The following is an 18,355-nucleotide window of genomic DNA, read 5'->3' as shown; positions in this document are numbered from 1 at the left end:
TTTAGAGAGTGCCACATCCATATTTAGCTCTTTATAATGAGGGAGTCTTATTAATTATCTGAAATATTCCACTGCGCCTTGTTGTTTTTGTTTGACTCAATTACATATTTGGCTCCTAGCCTACAACAGTGTTTATTTTGCATGAAAAACACAATGACTTTATACCTGTCTGTCTGCCTGTTTTGTGATTATCTCTCACTGTGAGAGATCCTGATTTTTCCATTTCTGTTTCCCTCTCCCCTGTGCTCTCCATGGGTCTTCTTCTTGCTGAGTCTGACAGCTCAGCCTGTCTCTCTGTCTCTGATTTTCCATCTCTCACCACAGCCAGGATGGAAACAAAAATTAAATGTATGCTCAATATGGGTTGTAGGGGGGTTAGAGGAGTTGTTAAGGCTGAGTGGGTTGTGCAGATGAAAAACAGGAATGTATAGCTGAGGGGAAGAGGAGGAAGGTTACTGGTACATTCAAAGATATGACAAGATAAAACTGCACAGAAAGAAATGCAAAGAAAGGACATTAGTCCTTGAAGAATCAAAAGATGGTATTTCTTTAACATCTGAGATAAAAGATGTTAACTTGTGGGAAGAAGTTATTATCTTACGGGATCTTGTATCAAGATGTTGTGGAAACAAGATCTGTATCATTCGTAGAAGATAAGACCTGTAGCACTACTTATTGATCTTGTTCCCACATGATAATGAGTGGTTCTCACAATATAGGAATCTGAGATTTTGTCGTTACCCACGATCTTGTTCTCCTTAGAACTCTGAGGAAAAATTGGCATGCCGATTTTCAAAGGGGTCCCTTGACCTCTAACCTCAAGATATGTGATTGAAAATGGGTTCTATGGGTACCCACGAGTATTTGAATATTTCTGCATACTGGGGTCCCTAAACAGTGTTGGAATTACTTAAATTGGGTATCACTGTAAAGCTGAGACTCGTGTGGATCCAATGAGCCCAATTGTATTCATGTGTGATGATTTTAGTCCCCATAGGAGCCATTTCATTGTAGTGAGACCATTTCTTTAAAACTTGAGCTCACTGTATAAAATGAGCCGTGGTGACCTCTAGGATAATCCCAGCCTCATGAAACTTTACAGCCACCAACTAGAGACCTAGAGCATTCAGAGGATGGATGGCTTTCCTAGGTGGATTGACAATAAGGGGGTTTCTGAGCAGTTTCCAGAACAAAAGAAGTGCTCGCCATCCAATCGCTGAAAAATGCAATTTTTACAGAAATCTCCGAATGTCAAACGTTTTTGATACCAAATCACAGCATGGATTTATTTATGGTGTTCCTCAAGGTCTTGGTGTGTTAATGTGGCATTTTGGAGGGATTGTTGATTAATTTTTATCAGTTCGTGAGTGTTAAAAAATTGCTGCAACAACTTATGAGATATTATAGAGCATGGGGATGACCATACTTCCATCATAATGTTCTAAACCCTTATACACTTTTACAATTTATTTTAATTAATTCATTAATTGTATTAATTTTATTTCTGATTTATGACTACAACAACTTGACACACAATGCATCTCAAATTAATCGTCAGGTTCCCAGCTTTCAGATGATGTACACCACTTCTATACATACATCTACTGTTGACATTTTATCTACCCCTGAACATCCCCTTTCCCCCACATCTACCCCTCTAAAAAAAGAGGGCAGAATGATAAGACAGATGTTTAATGCAGTAAGAAGAAGACATTAAACAGGTAGAGGAGTCCAGGGTATTTTTTTTTACTCTGAAGAACTTCTTTTCCACAGAAACATATTTGAAAGGCCTTTGTGTTGGCTGACTCATGAAATCGATCCTGTCTTCAAGTTTACAGCTTCACCGCTATAAATGATTTAAATTGGACTGCAGGGACCTCCAAGGTGTTTGCAATCACACACCCTCAGGTTTCCCCTCAGAAACAGATTGGGACTTGTTTTTGATCCCCATGACCCCCCTTTAGGTCTGAAGCCGATGCTTGGTGAACACATGGAGCAGGCAGGAGGAGAAGGAGGAGGAGGAGGAGGATGTGATGGGACAATGTTGATGGTTGTGGTGGGGGGTGGATTGTAGCTCCATGACCTCATCCAGTCTCCCCGCCCCTGAGGAGAAAGTGTGAGCTCATGAGTGTCGTAAAGAAAGAGGCATTTTACGGTCCTTTAACAGACTCAGATGGCCTTACCCACTGTAGCACACAATCCAATTTACACCAGCCTGGACTTTAGATAATGGGACATCTGTGAGAGGATGAAACAAAAGGAATGAATGCCTTATTTTACAATCAGAGAGGACAGGCCTCAGTGCTTTTTGTCATCATGTTTTTGTGATAAGGAGTGTCTAAACTTCACTGTTCATATTACCCAGAGGATGATGGGATTTCCTTACTCCACCAAACCGTTTTATGAGGAAGCTAGATAACAGTTTTGTTCACCCTCCAGGCTTTTTTAGACTTTCTTATAGAGGAAAAACTGCAAAAAAAAAATAATAATAATTTGAAAAACCTTCAGTGAAGCTAAAACAGGAAAAATCTCCAGTGATGTCATGTGAATAAATAATGCACATGCTTGGAGCACATTCGTGCAAGCTGATTTATTTATTTTTTTATTCCTCACCAGTTTTCTCTTCATTTGTTTTCCCCATGCACTTATAGAGGATGTATCTCTTGTTGCAGATGTGCAGATATTTCAATGAATGAACGGTCGGCTGACTGCGAAAGGGAATAGCAGGATATTCCAGTGGGAATGAAGCGCCTCCCCTTTAATCGCTCGGGTGAGTTTCTCTCGGAGCTCCAGTCGCTCTCTTCACTCGCACATTTGCCTTCAGTCGTTAGAGGAACTCGGTGCTCTTGTTTTTGTTCCAGAAAACCTACTCTTTTTTTCTTTTTTCTCGTCTTTTTAAGGAGTAAAAAGCACCAGCAGTGGAAGGTTTTGTCACTTTTCTGTGCCGTTTTATTGCCATCGACATGAAGAAACGCGGAATAAAGTGGCTGAAGGACTGAATAGGGTTTGGTAAGTGAGTGCGCCCTCGCAGCGCAGCGCTCACTGGGATTTAAATCCACTGTTTTGGTGTCTGTTGTGAGTGGAAGTTTAACAGCTTATTTTCATCATGCGTTTACAGCTTACCTAATAAGTATGTGCCAAAACTATGTTGTGTTTTTAATGTTGGTTAAATTGCAAGATGAAAGCAAATGATAATATGTTTGAATTTAAAACATCTTCAGTTCCTCATTGCTTTGCTATTCTCTCTCAGTCTTTGTCTTCCATATTTTTATCAGCATGTTAACGTCCGACTTTATTGCGTGGGTGTGAGATGTAATTGCAGCCTTTGGGCAAAGTCCAGATGCCAGACGTTATTGCTCCCTGCGTAAAACAAAAGGAGTGCGTAAAGCCCAGCTGTTGGTGTGGTTTAATGTCACATGAGTGCATGTAAAACGCACACTGATTGTGGGGTCTGGGGATCAGGAGAAAGTTGATATTATGAGAGGATCAGGACTTTGTGGATTAATATGGTTTTGTGATTCAATTGTTCTGGTCACAATCAGAAAAACACACAGCACAAATCCAATTCATAGCTCACACAATCTCCTCAGAAATAAGGTCAAGCAATAACCCTCATGTCCCTGTGTGCCCCCTGCAGCCTCCTGCTCTCACTCCACCACACACCAGCAAGATTGGACTCAGAGCTGCGATGGCCAAGTGGCTGAAAGACTACCTGAGCTTTGGCAGCAGGAAGGTTCCCCCACAGCCGCCCACACCAGACTACACAGAGAGCGAGATCCTCAAAGCCTACCGGCTCCAGAGGGACCTGGACTTCGAGGATCCCTACGAGGACTCTGAAAGCAGGTCCAGGGGCGAGACTGGGACTCCTGACCCCGCCACACCAGTGTATGGCTCTCCCATGAAGTCGTCCACTGTGGATGTGAAGTCACCCAAACACAGACTGATCAAAGTGGACTCCCAGGAGCTGGGGCGCACCAAGATCCTCCTCAGTGCCGTCTCTTTGGAGGACCAGCAAGAACCTGTAAGAGCCTCAGTTTCTCAGCATGTGTTTTGTAGTAGGGCCGTCAGTCGATTAAAATATTTAATCGCAATTAATCGCATGATTGTCCACAGTTAATCGCGATTAATCGCATGATTGCCCATAGTTAATCGCAATTAATCATAAATTAATCATTCTTTTATGTTCAAAATGTACCTTAAAGGGATATTTGTCAAGTATTAAATACTCTTATCAACATGGGAGTGGGCAAATATGCTGCTTTACGCAAATGCATGTATATATTTATTATTGGAAATCAATTAACAACATAAAACAATGACAAATATTGTCCAGTAACCCTCACAGGTACTGCATTTAGCACAAAAAATATGCTCAAATCATAACATGTCAAACTGCAGCCCAACAGGCAACAACAGCTGTCAGTGTGTCAGTGTGCTGACTTGACTATGACTTGCCCCAAACTGCATGTGATTTTTATAAAGTGGGCATGTCTGTAAAGGGGAGACTCGTGGGTACCCATAGAACCCATTTTCATTCACATATCTTGAGGTCAGAGGTCAAGGGACCCCTTTTGAAAATGGCTATGTCGGTTTTTCCTCGCCAAAATTTAGCATAACTTCGGAGCGTTATTTACCCTCCTTCGTGACAAGCTAGTATGAGATGGTTGGTACCAATGGATCCCTTATGTTTTTCTAGTTTCATTAGATACTCATAATAATATAATATAATATCTTCACTCTAGCTTTAAAACTGATCCCGCTACAACCTACAAATCACAAGTTGCGTTAATGCATTAAAGAAATTAGTGGCGTTAAAACAAATTTGTGTTAACGCGTTATTATTACGTTAACTTTGACAGCCCTGGCTTGTAATAATCAGAGCAAAAAGCAGGTGATGACGAATTCAGTTTTTTATGTGGAAGTGAGAAGGCGGGATGACGGGAAGGCAAGAACGATAAAAAAACACTCTCCCGCTTCTCTCTCATCCCATATCCATCACCGTGACAGCTTTATTGATCACACTCCATAAGCAAGTGACTAGTAACGTGTGTCTCAAATATGCATTGTTTACATAAATCACATTACATCCCATTCGCCACATAAATTCGCTACCCTAGATGGAAGAAAGAATTATTGATGGCTTGAGCGCACCATTGAGTCGAAGAGGGTCACAGTCCCTTGAGTTTATGTCCTTCCATAAATAATAAATTGGGTTTAGTTTTTCAAGCTGAGAGAGACCCCCGCATGAGCACATGTTAGGGGGCCATATACAGTACGCCGTATGGTGATATGCCAAGGGCCACGGGGAGGTATAATTTATACTGTGGTGCTGTTTGTTGTCATCAGGACTGCAGCGCTTTCCTGGTTATGTACTGTGCATGTCGTGCTGCGGAGAACATACACAGCTACTGCGAACAAAAAAGGCAAACAGATGTCGAGACTGAGCGACTGGAAGCGGAAGCAAAGGTTTTACAAGGAAATGGTCTTCGCATTAATTCAGCTCACATATGCTGAGCAAGTTGAGGGGTATTTCAGGGTTTTTCAACGCTGCAGTTAAATCCATGACTCCGCTCATGGAAAATGCTACAAGTGCGAAAGTCCTGAAGTGGATTGAAGTAATAGTCTTAACTCAAGTCGATAACTCTCCCCCCCTCTTCCCCACTCCCCTCCTGCTCTCATTAATTTCCCAGGGTCTGTGGGAACATCCGCACTCTAATTACCATTGCAGATTCCTGTGCATCGATAGATGACCTGTTACAGAATCAACATGGGATTAGGATGTAATTTTGTGAGGGCGTGTGCATGTCTCGCAGGAATTTGGGAAGCGAGCCTTGCTAGAGTGATTTCCTTTGTCAGGGAGAGAGTGATAGGAAGAGAGCATGTTGCCTAAATGCGTATGTGCTTGTAGGTATGTGTATGTGTCTGTTTGTGACCATATGGCTGCCTTTTGTAGCTATCAGTGTGCCAGATGACCACTGTTTTCCTCATTTGCTCGCATGAAGGAACAAATGCTCCCGACCAACCAACCAGCTCCCTCTTTACTCTCTTGTGTTCTCCACCTACGGCCAAAAAATACATCATCCTCTCACAGGACGCTTTCTGGCTGCATATAGCTTAAATAGCAACAAACATACACTATAGTCCCTTCTTCAAAGATTTAAAGAGGGAACTCTATTGCAGGGGTTCTCAAACTTTTTGGGGCCAGGGACCCCTTAAAGGGGAGAAAATCTTCCACGGACCCCCTCATAATTGTAACATCAATTAAGCATAATGCTTACTACCATTTGTACTCTTAGACGCCATTGGAACCATTTGTATTCTAAAACTTTTCAACCTAAATACTTCAGACTTGTTTGATAGTGATAAACCGAAACACATTTCAATTAGAATCATATTAACACCGCTTTGTTTTTTCTCTGATGCGGGTGCTTTGTAATCAGATGTCGCTTTAGCTTGGCTGGCTTCATGGCTTCGTTCGCTGGCACCTGAAAACACATGATGCATTTTGGTCTTCCGTCGCTGTCGTTCGAAATAACTGTCGTCATATCTTCTCACTTTAGCCAGTTTGGTCTTAGCCTCACTTGGCGATATGGACTGACTCAAATATTTCTCCATGCTCGCCAGCTAGCTAGCTGGCTAATAAGCGAAGCATCAGCAGGAAATGTTCGTTGCACCCTGAGTGAAGTGACTGATTCATTACAGATTGACGTGATGTGTCACAATCATATCAGAGTTTCTATTGGCCCAAAGCTAACGTGGGTGGGAGTAATGGACACAATTTATTTCGCGGACCCCCTGGCACAGGGCCTAGGACCATGGGGGTCCCCGGACCCCACTTTTAGAATCACTGCTCTATTGTACAGCTGCTGCATATACTTAGCATTGGTGTGGTTTTGTGATGTTGCACACTAAAGATGCAAATTAGTGTCTTGATGATACTCCTAAAGCGTTTTTTTTTCTGTAACCAAACATATAGTTAACGTGCCATTCAGTGAGGATGTGATTGCTTGTTAAGAGTGTCGCGCTGCTCTCTCCATCTCAGGTCTTGATGAGCTATTGTCTGTGCAACACTTCTTCCTTTTTAGCATTTCTACATGACTCCTAATTATCAGAAAATATTCAGATCTTAGGATGCTTCAATTCAAGTGTTTCAAAAAGTGTGATTGATATGCAGCTTTTACAAAACGCTGGCTGAGAGTCAAACTCATTATAGCCTGTGATTGAAATGTTGTGTCTGCAGGCTAAAAAAACATTTAGATGTTGTTTTTGTATTTATTATATAATGTAAAAAAACGCTGGAGTCATTTTTCTCCCAATGAGGACGAGTTAATGTTCTGTAACAAAACCCATTTCTCTTCATCAGTTAAGTGTGTGTTTTGTCCTATAGGTGGTGCCGTCTGCTCCGTTGGCAGGAGACACAGATTATTCTGACCCGTTTGATGCTCGCTTGGACCACAGGCCAGAACCAGATCTCAGACCTGTTCCCTGCGAGAACAACGGCTACATGGAGCCGTATGAGGCCCAGAGGGTCATAACAGGTCAGTGGACTTGTATTGCTCATCAGTCAGTATCTTATCAGTACTATCATGTTTTGTTATCCTAGAGGGGTGTTGTTTTAGTCATAGTTATCCTTCATAGTTATCTCTATTGTAAAGTCTTTACATCCACTCAAATAATGAATCTATTGAATCCATTTTCATTCACATATCTTGAGGTCAGAGGTCAAGGGACCCCTTTGAACCCCCTTTGGCCACGACAGTTTTTCCTCGCCAAAATTTAACGTAAGTTTGGAGTATATTTATCCTCCTTCTCGACAAGCTAGTATGACATGATTGGTACCAATGGATTCCTTAGGTTCTAGTTTTCATATGATGCCAGTATCTTCACTCAACTTTAAAACTTACAACCTAAAAATAGCAAGTTGTGTTAATGCGTTAAAGAAATTAGTGGCGTTAAAACTTATTTACGTTAACTTTGACAGCCCTAAATGAACCATAATTGCCTTCGCAAGAGTGAGTCAGAGAGAGAGACATCCTAAAGGGATAAACTCAGACCTCTTACCTGCCATAAACGTCACAGTCTGGTATTATATTGCATTTCAGGTGCCCCAACTCATGAATAAAATATGCAACTGTGGCTTGAAGTAATATCATCATTGATCTAAAATCTGTCAGCAGTTTCTTTAATGAACAACCCTGACATGATCGATGACCTTATCATTCTTTATTGCCCTTCTTTTTCTTTATAGTGAAGTATTTCTGCCTTTACAGAATAATACATCCTTTTCATTTCCATTTTTTTCTTTGTTCTAAAAACACTAATGTTAAAGCTGCTATTGATAACATTCAGCCACTAGATGTCGCATTCTCCCTTCCCGGTTGCATTGCATTCACTTCTCAACAAGTCGTTGCCAGGCACTTACCGTCAATCTCAGACATTTATCCGTTTTTTTCCACACTAACTGGCGACCCAGAGATACCACGTGATACCAATGTCGTTTTGCTATTGGCTCACAATCCTTGTTAGAAGTGAGAACCAGACTTCAGATATCTTCCACAGAGATAAAACATTCATTTTGGACCCGCCAACATTTTTTTAATTATTAATTCAAAATCATAATATTTTTTTTCAGGAAAAGCCACACTTTTGCTCTGCACCTTTTTAAAAGCTCTGTGGATTTATTATTATTTTTTAAATATCTGTTGACATAAAAATGTTATCAAGAAGACCTGTAAATCCAGTATTGCTCAGTAATTCCAGTTTAATGTCATCGTTTATTGAGTGTTGAAAGTGTCCACTGAGTCGCTGAGTCGACTCCCTTTAGAGATGTCTCCCCAGTATCCAGTCTCAGACCCTCCCTCCTCCTTTGTGATTTTCTCCCACATCATCTAGCTCACATCTATCGTTTTCCATTTGTCTCTCCTCCCATAACATCTCTGTCTGGCCCTCTCCCTCGCACTCTCCCCGCTCTGTCCCAGCCATTTAATGTAAAAGCCTCCCCCCCTCCTCCTCTTTCTCCATCTCTCTTCATCTCGAGGGCTCTACCCCGGCCCTGAGGGGAGTCTGGCTGTCTCTCTAATCTGTCCTGTAGCAAATACTATGTCCTGTCCTCTCTCTCCGCTGTCACTTTCGCTGCGTTTTTGGTGGTCAAATGAAGTTCATAATCTCAGGCATCCCTTCCGCTGTCCAATTACGAAACCTTGAAGAAAGTCTTTTTCTCTAACAGCAGCTGGAGCGATTAGATTCTTCGCGGTGATGGCAGAGCATTTGGCAAAGCATTGTCACAGCTCTTTCTTTGACTTTGAATTGAGCCCGTCACTCCGGGGCTGTCTGTCTGCCTGCTTTTGTCTCTCTGTCTCTCAGTCTGTTGTTGCTCATTAAAAAAACACAGCAGAGCGGCAAAGACAGATGTGAGATTGGAATAGTAATTATCTCTCACAAAGACTGTCCTTAAAAGACACCTGTGTGCTTTTTTCACTGTACTTTTAGGAGGGAAAAAACCCATCTTCAGTGCTTCTAGTTTATTTTATGAGGATAAAAGCTGGGTCTCTGTTTCCAGCTCTGACATCTGTATGCCTAAACACTTCCCATCGTCACTCACCCCAATCTTCAATCTGTCACCTTTCTGTCAAATTGCTATTTTCTTTCCCCCCCCTACCTGTGTTTTCCTCCATCATGTTTCCTATGAATTTCTCATTTTACTTCCTCCATGCCTGTTTTTATCTCTCCGCCTTCATCTTCTCCATCTCCAGGCTGTCGCTGACACCGCGGGTTCCCAGCGCAGGTAGAGCAGCATTCAGCCCCGCTGTGCTTCTGTCTCAATGACTTAACATCAAACGCCTGACAGACCTTCCCCCCTCTCACCTCCCTCCCCTGTCCTTCTATCCCATCACCCTCCTCCTCCTCCCCTTGTTTCCTCGCTGCTTCCTTTTCCTCTTCCTTCTCCTCCTGCTCCTCGCCCCACCACCTCCTCTTTCCCTCCTCCTTCACCTCGCTCCTCCTCTCTCTCCATTTCCCCCCCCCCCACCCTCTCCCTCATAACCTCAGGGCCTTTCCCCAGGGTCTCCACTTGGTCGCCATGGTGACTACTGTGCCGCCCAATAGCGATGTCTTGTCGTGTGAAGGTTAAAGTTTTTCTCTGCCTTTCACCAGGGAACCTTTCCATTTAGTCCCGTTCCCTTCTCACGTGAGTGCACCTCCATTGCAACGCTGCTGGCTGTGTGCACAAAAGATGCCTACTCCTTCATTTTTTCCCCATTTTTTCCTCTTCTGTAGCACCTGTTTTTTTTTGTTTTTTTTAAAGGGTACATTTTTGAGGTCATCATATCAAAGCGCCGTTGCTGATCGCTGCTGCTGCTGCAGCTTAAGGGCTCCTATTGATGCATTTAGAAATAAGATTTCATCCTCTTGCTTGCGTCAATAACCTGAAATCCTTTTATCTCGTGGCCATATTTGACTCCACACAACAGTTGCTAATGCTGAGAAACATTCCTTGCTTTGCACCCACTGGGAAAGTGATGAAAATGTTAACGAGGGAGCATGTATGCTGTTGTGAGCCGTACTAGATTGCTGCTGGGATTCGGGATGGACAAGAGAAGGGGGGCTGGGTTTGTCTACTGTGTTGCAACTCAGCATCTAGCCCAAGGCCTTGTTAAGCCCCCCTATATGAGATTCTGAGCCCACGGCAAGCTGTGCAAACATCATTTGTCTCTCTCCTCTAATTCTAGTCATGTCAGAGCTCAACAGGCTTTTTGTTTTACTTTGTAGTACAGAATAATATCTCTCTTGTGTTTAGGGGAACTTCATCGCTACGGGCAAATATTATTTCTTAACGTTGTCTGTTTTTCTTGCAGATTGTTTACACATTTTTATGCTTGTGTGTGTCTGAATCTGTGTTATTTTGCATATGCATCAACAGAGCTGCAGCGCGGTCCAGGGGGAGGACGGTCGCGGGGCGGTGTGCAGCTCTACGACACCCCCTACGAAGACGAGCGAGGCCAGCGCCTGGGTCTGTTGTACGGTGAACCTCAGGAGGAGGGCAAGGAGAGCAGCAGGCTGCCACAAGATGACGAGAGACCGGCTGATGAGTACGACCAACCCTGGGAATGGAAGAAGGATCATATCTCCAAAGCTTTTGCAGGTAATTGGAAAGATTATGACAATATTCTGATGGTAAGGCCCACCTACAAATCATGTAGGCTGTATTATAGATAATTGATAAGCTCTCCTTCAATTAACAATCCCTGCACCTGATTCAAGGAATACTCGGGGAACTGGACTGTCACTGGTCTTTAATTGGGATTTTCAAACTGGAAAACGTGGCAGCTGTTCTGGGAAATGTCAAATTTATGCACAAAATCAATTTCTGAATACATTTCAGACCATGGAGCTGCTGAATCATACCTCGTTGTATATTTAAATCGATATTCAGGGCGTCCCAGAATAAAAGCTTTTAGCAGAAACTGAGGTCGTGAGATTTAGGATGGCTAAGCAGTTTGCAGGAAAAGCATTTTTTACTGAACACCCAGTTAAATGCGCCCATATTGGCAATTATCCATCGTATTGTAAGCGAAACAATGAATCCCTACCACCTGCTGCACAGACAACTGTAAAGCTCCTGGAGCTTCAGGGTGTCGAGCATAAACCATAAGGTATCTCACAAAATATGCCTTTTTTAAAAGGAACAGTGTGTAACAATTAGAGGGATCTATTGGCAGAAATGGAATATAATATTAATAAGTATGTTTTCTTTAGTGTATAATCACCTGAAAATAAGAATCGTTGTGTCCTACACGCTTGGCACACGGAAGAATTTGTAATCTGCAACCTTTCTGCTAGATACCGCCAGATCCTACACACTGTTCCTTTAAAGGGGAATCGTTCAGTAGAATTAGTGAAAACGGTTAAGACTGGGCTCAAAAAGGGTTGTTTTAAAGGTCAAAGCCAGGAGCACACAGAGAGCCCTGCTGCTATTACTACATAGTGAAATACTCATCTAACGGTCCTGACATTTAATGTGGTGTCAGCCCCCATCACTACATCTCCAAAGCAGGAAATAGAGCGAGCTGTGACCTTCACTGTCTCAGCTCAAATGACACACATCTTTCTGTTTCTTTCACCACATTTAAACACCTTCTGGTGACTATTGATTTCCTGCTCTCGCACATATGATGGACCACAGTCACAACAACAACCCTCTGAGATGATCATTAGGATTGACAGAGATGTCTTATGTGTGTGTAAATGCGTGAGAGAGATACAGTAGACGTCATAAAGAGAAGGTTAGCAGAGAAACGAGTAGACAGCGAGGTTCATTTTCTTTCATAATCATCATATCAGCAGCAGTATTTCTAAAATAATTGGCGCAGTGCATGATTATTATTTTTCAAAGTTGCACTGACAGCATCCCATCCCATTATGTTGCATGTATTGAATATAATTGGAGGGAGAGAGTGAAGTAGAAGTAAGAGAGACAGAGGGGTAAAGAGGAACAGAACTGGACTGATGGGTCATTTAGAAGTGGATCAGTGTGAGGCATGCAAGGCCAAGTCGACTTAATTGAGCTGCGTCTCCCAAGTCACCGAGGTCAAGGTGATGGGATAATAAATCAACCTTGCCTCGTATGCACTCCCCTCCATTCCCGCTCTCCGCCCCTCTTCCCGCCCTGTGTTTGCCACCCCCCCTCCTCTCTTTTCAGTTAATTACATGCCTGCGTGTGCATGACTGATCCAGTGCTAATAAGAGAGTCATGGTCAGCACACCATTGTCTGAACACACACACAAAGACATTCACACCGTGTCCAGGCTCAAATCACATTAACCAGAGGAGCAGAAAAGAGACACCGTAACTTATGTGAGAGCGAAGCTGATTTCAAAAGGAGGTGCACGACAGTTAATTTAAAAGCCAATACCACCTCTCACCTACTTAGCACTCATTCCTGCTTTAGCTGTCGTTTTATTCCTCTCCAGCTTTTCCCTCTTTGTGCCACAATACAGTGCGCGCTCCTGCAGAGCAGCGCTTAGAACGCCATTAGAGAGCGCAGTGGAGGAAAACGCTTGTGCGGCTGGAGTTGTCTGACCCCTTGTTTTTTCCATTTGGAGTCAGCACTCTGAGCTGGCGTGCTGTCTGTCTGGGCAGACCAAAGCACTGAAGTGTAAACACACAAACAGTATTTCCATTCTCACATTTAATCCATATTCCCAGACCCACTCAGCGTTGCTAGGCACGGCCCACGTGTGAGGGAGGGGAGAGCCGAGGAGGACGAGGATGGAGCGGGAAAAGAGAGAGATGAGGAGGAAGAGAGAGATGGACAGAAAGAGAAAATATGGATAGAGAGGCTGTGGAGAAAACTAGCTGGAGAGAAATGGAAAAAGGGACGTCCAAGGTTATGGTATGTTTGGTGGCAGCTCGGTGGATGTTTGTGGAGGCCCAGTGCTTCAAAGGGGAGGAGCGTTGAGGAGAATTAATGGTCGGGGGGCTGTGGCGAGGTGAGACGAAGGGAGAGGAGGGGGAGTCAGGGCCATTGTGGCAGGGTGCAATCCGTCATCCGCTAACACAGGCACACTCTCTCACACATGTATACACCAATGCAGCAGCGGTGACAGGGCTGTCCCCGCAGCCCTCCCTCCCTCCCCGTGGATGTGACACACTCACTCAGATAACCCGCTACAGGGGGCAAAGGGGGGGCACCGCAATCTGCCAGCAGCCCCTCATCATCACCTTCACACAGGCGCACACACACACATGTGGATTCTCAACTCCAGCTCTGATTATCAGGCCCTCCTAATTCAAGGGTGAGAAGAGGTTGTGGTGCGTGTTGACACAAATGAGTGTGTGGGTGTGGGGGTGTTGTTATTGTATGTGGATTTGCGTGCGTTGCATTCATGCAAGCGCTTCTGAACGGAATCTCTCTAATTATGATTTTCACAGCTTATCCATGGTTAAATGTAATCGTGTGGGTGAATATTGCGTTCTGCGGCTATTTTTTCAAATAGCATCAGAAATAAGCTCGCCTCAAAAGCGTTTTATTTATTTTCCGAGTCCACTCGCAGACAGCTGTGTGAGGGTGAATCCAGCAGTGCCTGAGGGGTCGGACGAGACAGGCCTCTCTCAGTTCGGTTGGTTTTAATTGCAACGTTAGAAAGCTGTCACCATTCACCACCATCCAGCTCAAATTACAGCCGTCATTAATTCTTGGAAGTCAATAGACGGTCCAGCAGTGAGAGATTGGCTCTGCAACCATTCAGCACCAATTAGTGAGCTAATGAAAGGCACAATCTTATTATCTCTCTGATGGCCACACAGCTAATGAACAGATGAACGGGTGTTTCAGGTATTTCATGTTTCTAAGTTTTATAGTCCAGTACGGGAGCCTTGGGCCATTTGATGCAGGTGGAGGAGTGTGCGCATGTTGGAGAGACGCAAATCTGCTGGAAATCTGGACAGGGAAGGTGAATGAATAACATTTCCACCCCTAGAATTACTATTATGGTGCCATTGAGAAAAGCACTTATTCTCCACTTGTTCCAGTGCAGCTGCTCATTAGGCAACCGCAAAAGACGGGCTGTTACAGGGAAGCTCTCTCCAGTATGAATGTGTGCGTCATGAAAAGCAAGAGGGTGGTGGAAAAGAAGGTTTCTTTTAGCGGCTCAGATAAACTCTTTGCAGCACAAAAAGACGTTAAAGTGGGCATCCTTGTGATCCTATAGTTTATTTTACTTTTCTGTAGCAATTTGTTTGATATACATTGTAATTGATTTATTCCAAACAAACGGCTGTTGAGGAAACTGCCCATGTAGCTCATGAGTTTTTAGCCATGCTCGCGGCATGGCTATAGGGATGGTGATGTCGGTTGGTAGGTTGGTCCACCACGTTGGTCCAGACTGAAACATCTCCACAATTACTGGAAGGATTGCCAGACCAGCCCTTTCTCATTCCCAGGGCGTCAAATACCGAGGCTTTGTCCCGGTCGTCGGCGTATGATACCGTCGCACAAGGCACCCTTTAGCGCCGGTATAAACGTTGTGTCTGGGGCACATGTAATAGTGATACTCGTTACCTGGAGAGGTTGGAATGAGATATATGTTTCTAAAATGTTACGTTTCGACATAAAAACCTGTAGAGCTAACATTAGCAGAGTGCGTTGGCACATCATTCACTAGTGTTAGCACTACGCTAGCAACTGAATGTGTACTGAATGTATACACATGCTGCTTTTGCTTTGTAATAATTGTAACAATGAATGACGACCTACCCGGCGTACAGGAACAGTGTTTTTTCATTGTCTTCTGTCTGGATCGCAAGGTGATGGTGGTTCACTTTTACACTGTGATCTGTAAACTTTAGCTTCTATCTTTATATTTTAACCTGAATCAGTTTGCGTTTGGAGGATATATCAGGATGTCATAGTGTAGACCCTTCTGTCTGCTTCTCTCTGAAATTGCTTTTTCGTTTTTCCCAAAAATTAGCTGTATATTTATGCAGGGAGTGCAATTAATGACAGTGTGGGCTCCATGGGAGCTCTGGCGGCTTGACGGAGTAGCAGCGGGGGGCGGCGCTTAGCAAAGGGTCAATTGAGAAGCAAAACTGCAGAATGAGGAATTGTGTAATATTTTGCAGATTGTTATAGTAAGAGATATATTATGAAAGTTATCCAGACCATTTGATTGTTTTTAACCATTCTTGTGTAAATAGCCCTGTTGTCTGGATGCAGAAAGGTGCTTTAAAGTGTTAATGTATACAGAAGGTTGGTTTAGCAAAGCTTGCAAAGACACATTGACTGCATTTGTATGTGTTGTGTCTGGTTGTCTAGATACATGTGCTCTGACTTGACAGGACAAGGTTTCCTGGTCTATTGTGTGTGTGTATGTGCACAAACAAACAAATGCGAGCCGGAAAAAAAAAGGAAATGAGATTTCCATTTCGGTGTGATGCTGCTCTTTGTTGCTCTGAGCAGGCCCTGGGGGCGTCTGACCAGCCTCTTCATCAATTTACCGGCACAGTGGAAGGACTGTTGTCGCTCTCTCTCTCTTTTTACTCTCACTTCCTTTTTCTCTTTGTCACCTTTTCCCCACATGCCCCTTCCCTCTGCTTTTCTTTCCCTTTCAGCGGGAACCTTTACTGACATTAATGAAAAGGCATGTCCTTTGTGATTCCCTCTCGCCCACCAATATATGAGAGATGGGTGGAGAGGTGATGGAAGTAGAGTAGGGCAAGAGAGGAGAGGAGCGAGGGAATATGGAAAGAGAGATAATGCCCCACTTAGAGGAAGATAGGTGAACGAGGGATGGATATAATGAATGTCTGGAAAATGGATACACAGACAAGATTGTCAAGAAATGTGCGATGCTTAAAATTCAAACGGTGTGGATCCATATTATGAAAGAGGAACTCAGGTTTACTTCTTCTTCACTGACATGAGGTGTTAATTGTGTGTCTGGGGACCATTTTACCCAGCAGAAGGTCTTTGTGTGCGGTGATAAGATGGGATGCCAGGGCTATTTGAAAAACAGATGTCTTCATTAATGGACCTAATGAAGCTGTTCTGTTGTCTTCATCTGCTCCTCCTTTATTACGAGGACACAGAAAACAGCTGGTGTGCTTGAAATGTCAGTTATCCGTCACTCAAGGCGATGTGTCCTGTGTGCAGCACAGAAAGGTCTGGTCACTCCCTCCCCCCTCAGATAATTTCTGGTAATTGTTAGCAGGTAGTTGAGGCACCAGGCACATGTGGGATTTTTGCCAAACCACAAATTACTGAATTGCCGTCGCCTGTTTCATCAGCTGGAGTTAAAAATGGGAGACAGAACTGATGGAAAACACATTCCTTTGTTTTAGCACATATAATGAGTACAGTGGAGTAGATTTTAAGTGCAAATCACGAATATAGGCGGCGAGCGCTGATGAGAGCGTGCCTTTGTCCGTAAACCATTAGTGTGTCTCATTGTCTTGTATTGGAGAACAAAGCGGAGCACTAATAGCCTTCTATGTATGAGAGATCCACAGGTTCCCATTAGAAGTGAATGGAAGCCAGATGTTCCCTCTAGTGAATGAGTGACATGGTGTGATTGTTGGTGTTTGTGTGTGTGTGTGTTAGCTTGGCATTCAGCCTTTTGTTATCAGAGTGAGGAGCTCAGGCGAGGTTTGTGTGTGTGTTGGTGTATGTTCAGCCTTTTGCAGAGAAGAGAGCTTCCAATCTTACATCTCAAAAAAAAATACAACTTGATAGAGCCTGCAGGTTTAGGAGGGGTAACGTAGTTTACCCTAAATCACAGATATGTTCTGACAGTTAGTGGAATGATTAACCCCAGTAATACCTACTTTGTGTCTTCTGTCCTGTCTGTTTGATGTCTTGCCGCTATTGGCTGTCTCTGTTATGTGTCTGATTATGTCAGTTGTTTATTTAATTTAGTTTTTTATTGCTTTTATTTCAGTTTAACATTTTTGTGATATCTTGATATTTGAGAAGCATTCAAGGTGGAGTCAGCGATTCTGCAGAAAGATTATTGATATTTGAGCTCAACACCCAAACAAATACTAAAATAGATTTACCGTCTCTCTCGCTCCCACTGCCTTTCTCTTTATACATCCATGGCCTTTTCCCTGTCCTGTGCACGAGCACGAACGCCCCCTGTTGCTGATTGGTTGGAATTATGGTGTGTGGCTCAGTCTAAGCCACTATGTTTCCCATTTATGGAGCCAGGGCTGTGTATGAACACCGAATTTTTTGTTCTAGGCACACAGAACTGACAGCTAGCGGACCGTAAAGAGATACTCACTGAATTTGACAAAAAGTGTATTGGATTAGAATTGCTGACTGCACCTTTAAGGTTTCAATTCTGGATTTTAGTACATGTAATGAGTAGAGCGGAATAGATTTTAAGTGCAGGGAGTGATTTACTGCTTAGAGGCAGGATGAATGCTGTTTAACTGCTCTGATGAGAAAGCTACCAATACCTTTCGCCCAAAAGACCAGGGTTTAAAGCTTGGGTAGTTGAGTGATCTGCCTTGTTTAAAGAAGACCTATTATGCCCATTTTCAGGTTCATACTTGTATCATGGGTTTCTACTAGAACATGTTGCAAACGCTTTATTTGTCTCATACCGGTTGTGCCGCAGCATCTCTTTTCAGCTCTTTTCAGCTGGCACTCTGTTGTGATTGGTCAACCCAAACCAAACTCTTCGGACTCCCCTCCAACTCCACAATAACTAGCTTTGTTTGAAGGCGTGCTAAACTTTCTGCTAAGCAGGTATTATGCAAATGTGTTACTGTGACATTACAGCAAGGCGTTTCAGGCGTCAACAGTGTTTCTGTGGGGGAGAGTAAGTCCCTTTGGCGTGAACTTTGGGCTTTGTA

At 43.4% G+C, this 18,355-nt stretch overlaps 1 protein-coding gene and 1 long non-coding RNA gene across 6 annotated transcripts in view; one reads left to right on the top strand and one right to left on the bottom strand.

Annotated features, from left to right (window-relative positions):
* Positions 1-18,355, top strand: part of shdb (Src homology 2 domain containing transforming protein D, b) — a 29,417-nt gene that overhangs the window by 1,808 nt on the left and 9,254 nt on the right. For 2 of the 5 annotated variants that reach the window (XM_037769601.1, XM_037769604.1), the window contains exons 2-6: positions 2,673-2,770; positions 2,901-3,009; positions 3,638-4,021; positions 7,388-7,538; positions 10,919-11,140. In XM_037769601.1, coding sequence (XP_037625529.1) covers positions 3,689-4,021; positions 7,388-7,538; positions 10,919-11,140 — 706 coding nt within the window. In that variant the 5' untranslated portion in view covers positions 2,673-2,770; positions 2,901-3,009; positions 3,638-3,688. The other 3 variants (XM_037769600.1, XM_037769599.1, XM_037769603.1) reach the window with 3 other exon arrangements.
* Positions 1,690-2,752, bottom strand: LOC119488189. The gene is made up of 4 exons (XR_005206889.1): positions 2,614-2,752; positions 2,362-2,469; positions 2,184-2,238; positions 1,690-2,103 (listed from the first exon to the last, which is right to left on the bottom strand). It is a non-coding gene; the product is annotated as an uncharacterized LOC119488189 (long non-coding RNA).

The sequence above is a fragment of the Sebastes umbrosus genome, chromosome 5, assembly GCF_015220745.1.
Source record: "Sebastes umbrosus isolate fSebUmb1 chromosome 5, fSebUmb1.pri, whole genome shotgun sequence".
NCBI lineage: Eukaryota > Metazoa > Chordata > Actinopteri > Perciformes > Sebastidae > Sebastes > Sebastes umbrosus.
This window is presented reverse-complemented; position numbering and strand designations above follow the sequence as displayed.